Source organism: Fragaria vesca, linkage group LG7, assembly GCF_000184155.1.
Source record: "Fragaria vesca subsp. vesca linkage group LG7, FraVesHawaii_1.0, whole genome shotgun sequence".
Taxonomy (NCBI): Eukaryota; Viridiplantae; Streptophyta; class Magnoliopsida; order Rosales; family Rosaceae; genus Fragaria; species Fragaria vesca.
The window spans coordinates 3,877,548-3,887,629 of record NC_020497.1 but is presented as its reverse complement, the minus strand read 5'-3'; the positions used below and the strand labels follow the sequence as shown (position 1 = coordinate 3,887,629).

Below are 10,082 nucleotides of genomic sequence, written 5' to 3'. Positions count from 1 at the left end.
ATGGAGTTCCCATCTAAGTACAAAAAGAACGCATCAATGTACTCAACACAATACAAAAGACTTGACATCTCATTCGCTATGAAAAGTTGTAAAGCTAAGTGTAGCTATGCGCCCACGCAACGCCAATGTAATGGCAGTAACTCCTTTTTCAATACTTAATGGTATGAAAGGTTGAGGCTTATTCTATCCCTACATAAGAAAGACACATACAAAAGCGAAATCAGAATCTGCCTAAGTTTTATAGGTCAACGTCCACGGGACCTATAGGAAATCTCACTCACTAGGAAAATGGTAGAAATTGGTACCATTAGGAAAGGTCTATGTGTCTACTTCCAGAGACACCAACCTATTTGATCATACCTATCATATTGAGTGAGTTATGGTCCGTTTTACGTAAAGTAAGATGAATCTGTCCGAGAATCTGATTTTTGGCAAAACAGTCAACTTCGACGGGACTTTGTGAACAGCTCCTGATGAACCAGAATGTGTGTAATATACGGTTGGAAAGCTAAATGAGTCTAGTTTCCAAAACCGTTTACGGTTCGTTCATATGTATTTCCTAGAGGAAGTTACGACTGTTCTAGTAATTGAAGGTCATGCTGCGCGGAAATCTGATTTCCTGCACGAACTTATGTTTTGAGTTCACAAGCGACATTCTCCTTAAGATCTAAGTGTAAAAGATCATTTGAGAACAATACGGCATGATTTAGTTAATCATTGCCCAATGCCACATTTGAAGACATGTTAAAAAGCATTGACATGCTAAGTTATTGAAACTTCCGTGATTAGTAAGAATCAGGAAGAGCCCTATGATTGATGTAAAGATCAGGGGGGGTGCGAACTTCAGGGGGAGTCTAGGACATGCGAACTTCAGGGGGAGTCTAGCACATACATACATGTCACTATCAAATGTGAAGGGTGCGTTGTACTCTTTTTCTCCTACGATCAAGGTTCAGTTTTTCTCCCACAAGGTTTTGTGACTTGACGAGGTTTTTGACGAGGCAACAGATCAGCACCATCGGCATATCAGCGCGCGGCATAAGGGGGAGTGTTCTAGGATATTCTCTATGTGTGCCTTGGCCTTATGCCAATAGGATATGTGGTTAGACTAGATCTATGTATTCATATCCTTACCATATTGGTATTGTATAATTCCCTATATAAAGGGCTCCTATCAATGAATAAGATGATGACTCTCTTGCTATCTCTTTGTCTCTACACTTTATCTTTTATCAGCATGTCCTTTTTATTAAAACAAGTGATCGATTCAACCTAATCTTTCTGGACAGCTCATTTTAAATATATAGCGTCAAGTAAGATATATATCACATTCTATGTTTTAATGAACTCCTTAAATAAGAATTGCTAGTTAGTTATGGTTTTGTACCCAGTGTGATAGTGATCGATACTAAGATATACATTGTTCATAAAACTCATCTCTTTGTTAGAAAAACTAAATCCTCATTATTTTAATTTGATAGTTTTTTTTTTTGAATAAATAGCTGGTGCGGATGCCCTCGATCAAACATTCATTAATGAATCCGTCGAATACAAAAAGGGGGGACATAAAGCCTAAATCCCTGATTACAAATACCCGAAATAATATTGAGAATCTCTACAACGTACTTGTATTCTAACAAGTACAAGCACCAACTAGCAAAGAGTACTACTCTAATGACGACTATATTTGTTTTGCCACAACGGTGACATAATAGAAAGATCACTAAATACGTAACACGATTACATATCCTAATTTGATCATTTTGTTAAATTGCAATAAGTTTGGAGTTTAGGGTCTCATCATACTCGATTGTCTCATAATATTTTCTTATCATGATTTTGAAAAATTAGCCTTTTCTCTTTGCAAAAGTAAGACTAGGGTCTCCAAGTTAATAGTGTCTCTCTCTCATCCGGCTGCGTTGCCGGTTTGTCACGTGTCAACATATATATGCTGGATGTGGCTGGACGGAATAGTTTTTTCTGTGCACGATGCATGGGCTCAAAGAATGGGATTGGGCAGGGTAGACCTTAGCTTCTCTCGATATGCAACATTGTTTGCATCAAGGATGGTGAGGGGGGCACATACTGGTTTCGCATTGGGGCTGGTTCCTTGTTGGTTTGCATCTACGACTTTGGACGGTCGGAAGGCTAGTCATGCTAATCTTTATAAGGGCTGAATTGTTGGTTTGAAGGATGGAAGACAGAATTTGAACCCGAGTTTAAAGGTGGCAAGACACCTCCATACATGTCCACAAAATAGAATTAGATAGTCCAAATTAAAATGGAAAATGAAACTATTTCCATTAGAATAAAAAATGAAACTAATTCTCATTCCATAACATGATTTCCTGCCATATAAAAGAGGCCTAAGCTAATTGAGAAAAACTACTAAATTTTACATATATTTCTTTAAAATATCAAAGACATCACAGGCATAGACAGAACCGATCTCGGGATTAGAGGTCTTTGCGTTGCCGTTCTATGCATATATGGTTTTTAGGATGGAGATGGCGATATGGCTTGGTCTGCCGGAGAAGGAAGTTGTTACGGTGGCGGTGGTTGGAGAGGATGAAGTTCCCCCGAGTTTTGGTATGAGTGGGCTTTGTGGGCCTATGAATGGGCCTCATGTAGGTTTGATTGAGGCTGAAAATTTGGTTGTGACTGTGATTGAGCCTCAGGCGGATTTGGGGCTGAATGGACTTGAATCGGAGGATCATCTCCATCTTGATGATCTCGTTGAGGTCTTGGTGATGGATATTGGTCCCTTGACTAGAGGAAAGTTAGGCGTCCAATTGGAAGCAAAAACAAGAAGCTGCGTCAAGAAAGAGTAGCTTCCACCTGCCATTGTGCTTACTTACCTGCACCTCCTAGCCCTACGGTTAAGGACAAGGAAAATGTGTAAGTTGGTTTAGAATAGAGCTAATGATCATGTGTTTAGTTGATGGTAGGCTTGCAGAATAAGTAAGTGACACTACTGGAAAAAGTCACTTAGGAGACGAAATAGTTTCATCTCCTAAGTACTTAGACGACTGAATATCAGTCGTCTAAGATCCGTCGCCTAAATGCGGTGAGGTAGGTGTCGGGACGATAGAAAATTGCGTTCCGTTGACTGAGAATTACTTAGGCGATGGAATATGTTCCGTCTCCTAAGTACCTAGGCGACTGATGATTTCCGTCTCCTAACTGCTTACTACACGGAATTTAAAATTTAAAAATAGTAATTATTTTAATTAATTAAATTTCATTTCTATTTATTTAATAATATTTTTATAATTTCTTTTCTTTTTCTTTTTTTAGTTTCTTTTTATTTTCCATTTCTTTTCTTCTAGCTTTACCACCACCTACCACCACCACAATCATTACCACCACCGTCACTACGGCGGCTCTTTAGAAAGCAATCCAGCAATTCAATTAAGAAACCCATCGACAACATAATCCAATCCAGAATCAACCAGCTCCACAATCCAACCAAAACCAAATCAAAACCCGAACCCAATTTCCAAAAAACCATTGCCGCCAACATCGTCGGTGACAGTCCAAACGAGCATAGCAATCTTGTCCTCATGGCCCTGCATATACCGATCGAATCAATCCAAGAGAGAGAGAGAGGGGGGCTTTGTTGTGAAAAGGTGAGATGCTTACCTTGATTGTGAGCTTGTGGAAAGGCAGTCGAACCCAGAAAAAGCCATAACTATTGAAGCTCGAACCAGATCGATTTGAGGAGGCGAGGGGAAGGAGGCTGCCGTCGGTGCGGAGAAAGCTTCGGTTCTTCCTGATCAAAGGAATGGCGATTCCGACGACTCCGGCGAGAAGGATAGAAGCCATGGCGACGAACTTGAGATTAAGCGCCGCCGACTCGTCATGGAGGATGGAGGGGACCCAGATCTGAGGGCCGGTGGTTGAGGTCGCCTGCGAAGTAGAAGGGAGAGGCCAGATCAAAGAAGAGGGAGAGGTAGAGATACAGAGAGATAGGAGAGGGGAGAGAACAGATCGGAGAGGAGAGGAGAGGAGGAGGAAGAAATAGAGATTAGAAGTTTTTTTGTTTGAGAGAGAGAGAGAGAGCACTCTGGTAAGCTAAGCAAGGAGCATAAACACTTAATGTGGAGGAGGGGTTTCAATTTTCGTAGTAAAATTTAGGACCGAAACATTAGCGCTCAATTTTTTAGAACCTTAGGCGACGGAATATTATTCTGTCGCTTAAGATATTAATTGTTTTTTTTTAATTTTTTTAAATAATTCCGTNTACCTAAGTAAAAATTTGTCTCCTAAGCTCTACTTAGAAGATGGAATACCATTCCGTCTCTTAAGTGGTTAATTATTTTTTTATTATTTTTTTAAATAATTCCGTCTCCTAAGTAAAAAATTATGTCCCCTAAGCTCTACTTAGAAAACGGAATAACATTCAATCTCTTAAGTGGTTAATATTTTTTTAAATTTTAAAAAAAAATAATTTCGTCTCTTAAGTAAAAAAATTTCGTCTCCTAAGCTTTACTTAGAAGACGGAATACCATTCCTTCTCCTAAGTAAAAATTTCCGTAGCCTAAGTAACACTTAGGACGGAATATTATTCCGTCGCCTAGGAGAGTACTTAGGCTTCGGAATTGTATTTCGTCTCCTAAGTGGAACTTAGGCTACGAAATTTTTTAACTTCCGTCTCCTAACACTACCAAGACAAACACTTTAGCCGACGAAAAAGTTTCGTCGGCCTGTTAGCTTAATTCGTCGGCTAAAATTTCGTCGGCGATGATTTTAGCCGACGAAAAAAAATTTCGTCGGCTATAGTCCCACAGTTTAGCCGATGAAAAACATGTCGTCGTTTTTTTTTCCCAGACTTTAGCCGACGAAATATAATCTGTTTCGTCGACTAAACCTTATAAAAATTTTAAAAAATAACTATAACGGACGAAATATAGTCTAATTCGTCGGCTAAACCATATAAAAAATTTAAAAAAATAACTATAGCCGACGAAATATGCCATAATTCGTCGGCTAAACCTTATAAAAAAATTTAAAAATACTATAGCCGACGAATAAACCTTTAAATATCGTCGGCTAAAGTTGCTGGTTTTTGAAAAAAAAAAAATGCAGAAACTTTCAGCCACCTCCAATCACCACCAAAATTTGACAGAATCTTCCTCTCAACATTTCGAACAACTTTTTAGAAGAAGTTGAAGCCCAATTCTAAGCCTAAACAGGTCAATTGAATCAAAATATAAAAATCCCCAATTTTAAACCCTAAAAACTTCAAGTCTTCAATTCTCCTCACACACACCGAATCGAGCTACAAAATTCTAGGGGAATGTAATACTAATCAACTCAACTTATCCATATATAGAACTCACCAAATGGTGACCTGAGCAAGGAGAAATTCAATCGACACCAAATCCGAACCGGCGGAGTTTTGGAGCTCGATTTATCCCTCACGGCGGCGCCACTCTATACACCACCTGTCCAGCAATGAAGTAGAGACGACGGCGAAGCTTTTGGGACAAGTGTGGCGGTCTCCGGTGGCTTGACTGCGAAGCTAGGCCGAGAAGAAAATCCTGAACTTTTTCGGATTTTCTGACTTCTTACCATCCACCTCCGGTAAAACTCCTATATAAAGAACTTTACCCGACGAAATTATTTATTTTCGTCGGCTAAACTCTTTTAAAAATATTGGTTAACCGCAAAAAAATGTTGGTTGAAAATTTTTCGACTTTAGCCGACGACTTTTCATATATTTTCGTCGGCTAAAGTCCTTTGAAAATTTTCCTCCAAATTTGGTTTACTGCCAAAAAATTTTGAAAATTTTTCGACCTTAGCTGACGACTTTTTTAATATTCACGAAAACGCTCATATCTCCCTCTATATTACGTAGTTTGGTCAAACCTTCCACACGAAAAACTTTCACGTAGATGAGACGCAACGGCCTATATAAAATTTTTGAGACATTTACCTTCCGACGATAGGGCTCCCCATAGGGAATAATAATTGTAAATAGGGTTGACCGCTAGTATCGGCACCGAGACGTTACCCGATTTACGTGATTTTTGAACCATAGCCGTATTTCACCATTATGAACACATCTTATTTCACGAGATTTTTGATAATTTTTCATCCTATGTAGAGTTGGTTCACAAAGTTGTATAACCTACTAAACAAATTATACAACATTAGTAGACACGTTGTGATTCCGATAACTAAAATTCACAAACCAAAATTTTACCGTTAGATATGATCATTATGCCGAAATATTTCTATGGTAAAAAATTCAACTGGATTCGACAATGTTAAGGGCTCGATCCAAACGGTCAACCCTAATCAATCGTCATTTATCACACGAAAACGCTCATATCTCCCTCTATATTATGTAGTTTGGTCAAACCTTCTACACAAAAAACTCTCACGTAGATGAGACGCAACTGCCCATATAAAAATTTTGAGACATTTACCTTCCGACGATAGGGTTCTCTATAGGGAATAATAACGGTAAATAGTAGACACGTTGTGATTCCGATGACTAAAATTCACAAACCAAAATTCGACCGTCAGATATGATCATTATGACGAAAGATGTCTTTGGTAAAAAATTCAACTGGATTCGACAACGTTAAGGGCTCGATCGAAACGGTCAACTCTAATCGGAAATAAGAAAACTACATTTTGAAGCCCTAAACAGACTCGGATGGCCAAAAAGGCCCATATGTCATGACATTAGCGATGAGTTTGACTCGTAGGGCCGTTACGCTTCCGGAAAGGTATCACAATAGTCAATCGGACACCAAACGCCAAATTTGCAGCATAGTGAATAATAAGGGTAAATTGCATTGACCGCAACTATCGGCACCGAGACTTTACCGGAATACCGTGATTTTTCAACTGTAGACGTATTTCACCATTTTGGTCATATCTTATTGCACGACTTTTTTATGTTTGAAGGTTTTACGTATAGTTTTTTTTCCCAGATGAGTTGATGTCTAGATCTGCAAATATAAGGCACTTTAGCCGACGAAATTATATTTTTCGTCGGCTAAAGTTGACCATAGCCGACGAAGGGAAATTTTGTCGGCTAAAGTCCACTTTAGCAGACGAAAAAATAATTCGTCGGCCTGGTTTTTTATTTTCGTCGGCTAAAGCCTTTCTTTTTGTAGTGTAAGTGACTTTTTGTAGTGTAAGTGACTTTTTCTAGTAGTGTGAATATGATTAATGAGTAGTCTATTTTATGTATTATTATGAGTCGTAACTCGTTTTTATTTGTCTATCTGTAGATAGTAACGATAGTGTAGACAGTAACAATAGAGTATGTAATGTCTATTTTTATCAAGTCATGATTAACTCTTTTTTTTAAAGAAAAAAAGAAAAAAGTATTAGAGACATACCTTAAATATCTTATATATCAGAGATATTTGATATTTTCGAAGAAATTTTATAAATACGGTAGAAGATATGATATTTATTTTCAAGATATATCGGTCATTATTTTTATAAATACAGAGATATTGAGGATATACCAAAAATATAATAGAGATTTCAATCGTCATTATCTTCTTTCCCGTAATTAGATAATAGACATCATGAGCAAAATTTTCCATTAATTGCTGATTTGCTGAAACTTAATAAAGATCGATGACGGTACGGCATCGACAGTTGATAACATAAGCATTACGGTAGAATGACATCACCCCTTCACACGTGTGCTTACTGCATGGCAACCCCTTCCATAGAAAATTCTCTCCCTCTAGAAATTGCCGTACCTTCCTCTCTTTCACAGCTCCTAATATTCTCCAACAATATGAATCTCCACAAACAAATCTCAACGCAACAATACAAAACACCACGATGACCATGCCCACACCCACCTTAATCCCTAATTAAGCACATTATTAGAACATAATTGACGTCATTATCCTCTCCTAGCTAAAAGCTTCCATACTCACAAACACAACCTCAGCCTCATCTTCTCTATATAAAGCACCATCAGCAGTTACACCTTCCTCATCACACAAAAACAAACCAGCTTTCAAGTTTCAAGTTTAACCTATACAAAAATGGCGCAAGTACAGACACCCCACATCGCTATGCACCCGAGTCCGGGAATGGGCCACCTCATCCCTCTCACCGAGCTCGCCAAGCAGCTCGTCCACCGCCACAACTTCACCGTCACGTTCATAGTCCCCTGCGACGGTCCTCCCACCAAAGCACAGAAGTCCGTCCTCGACGCTCTCCCTCCCTCCATCGACCACGTCTTCCTCCCGCCGGTCAGCTTCGACGACCTACCCACCGGGACTCAAATGGAGACCGTTATTTCCCTCACCGTCTCTCGGTCTCTCCCGTACTTGAGGGACACAGTCAAGTCTTTGATAGGCCGTGAGGGGACGAAGCTGGTAGGGTTGGTGGTGGATCTTTTCGGCACCGACGCTTTTGAGGTGGCCAGAGAGTTTAATATTTCCTCTTATATTTTCTATTGCTCCACCGCCATGGCGTTGTCGTTGTTTTTGTACTTGCCGAAGCTGGACGAAGCGGTGTCGTGCGAGTATTGGGAGCTGGAGGAGCCGGTGAAGATTCCGGGGTGTGTGCCGATTCCCGGCAAGGAGCTGCTGGACCCGGTTCAGAACCGTAAAGACGAGGCCTACAAATGGGTGCTTCACCATGCCAAGCGTTACAGACTAGCGGAGGGCATATTGGTAAATAGCTTCATGGAGTTGGAGCCTGGGGCTCTCAAGGCTTTGCAGGAGAAAGAACCGGGGAAGCCGCCGGTTTATCCGGTCGGGCCGTTGGTGAAGTTGGACTCGAAGGCTGTTGCCGACGAGAGCAAGTGTTTGAAGTGGTTGGATGAGCAGCCACGTGGGTCGGTCCTGTATGTTTCCTTCGGGAGTGGTGGGACCCTGTCTTATAAACAGGTCACTGAGTTGGCTTTGGGGTTGGAAATGAGTGAGCAAAGGTTTCTGTGGGTGGTGAGGAGCCCTAGTGACGAAGCTGCCAATGCCACTTATTTCAGTGTACATGGTAAAGGTGATCCTCTGGCCTTTTTGCCCAAAGGGTTTTTGGAGAGGACTAAAGGGAGGGGACTCGTGGTGCCAAACTGGGCACCACAAGCCCATATACTGGGCCATGAATCAACCGGTGGGTTCCTCACTCATTGCGGATGGAATTCAGCCTTGGAGAGCATTGCAAATGGTGTCCCCTTCGTGGCATGGCCCTTGTACGCGGAGCAGAAAATGAACGCCTTTATGTTCATCCACGAGATAAAAGTGGCACTGAGGCCACGAGCGGACGAGAATGGCTTTGTGGAGAGGGAGGAAGTCGCCGTGGTGGTTAAGGGTCTGATGGAAGGGGAGGAAGGTAAGCGACTTAGAAACCGAATGAAAGACCTAAAAGATGCCGCAAGGAAGTCTCTGAGCGATGAAGGGGCTTCAACAAAGGCATTGTCCGATGTGGTCACAAAGTGGAAAGCCCTAGTCTGTAACTAAAATTAAGTCTTCATCCCTCCATTATTAGCTACTTTTTTTCTCTTTCCTTTTTGCATTTGTTTGTAATATGGTCTAAAAGCTACATGCTAGTATAATACTTTGTTGGGTTGACTGTAAGATATGGTGCATAGACAAGAGCCACTTTGTATATCTTTCTGGGTTTTCTTTTTTGTGTGTAATATATCGAGGTTGGTGAGATGGGTGCAGCCACAATATTGGTATAGCTACACAGAGCATCATATTTAGTGACTAATGAGCCAAAGAGAGGGGACCCAACTCAAGAAATTGGTTACATCACACAATAAAAGTCATGGGCACTTACTTGTGATGATGTTTGGTGGAGGTTGGCATTGATGTTAGAGAACAAATCTGTAACGAATGGATGGTATGGATGGTATATATGAGAGTCATTAATTCTTTAGTTGATGATTAGTTAAAGATTTTTCGGTTTATAGTTTAAAGGACTCATTTTGACATCTCATCCGTTTAGTTTCTAGGTTTATATGAGTAGATCATTTCTACAAAATTTTTAGCCAAATTGGTGTTTGTTAAAATAACAAATTAGATCAAATTAATGGACGAACTAAATCTGTCAAATATGAACCGTTCACGTTCATAATTGATAAATCA

The 10,082-nt window shown here is 40.2% G+C and overlaps 1 protein-coding gene across 1 annotated transcript; it reads left to right on the top strand.

Moving 5' to 3' along the window:
- Nucleotides 1-7,960: 7,960 nt before the first annotated feature.
- LOC101295943 (hydroquinone glucosyltransferase-like) lies at nt 7,961-9,719 on the top strand. The gene has a single exon (XM_004306644.1). It carries the CDS (start codon nt 8,031-8,033, stop codon nt 9,450-9,452), a length of 1,422 nt encoding a protein of 473 aa, XP_004306692.1. The 5' UTR covers nt 7,961-8,030; the 3' UTR covers nt 9,453-9,719.
- Nucleotides 9,720-10,082: the final 363 nt, after the last annotated feature.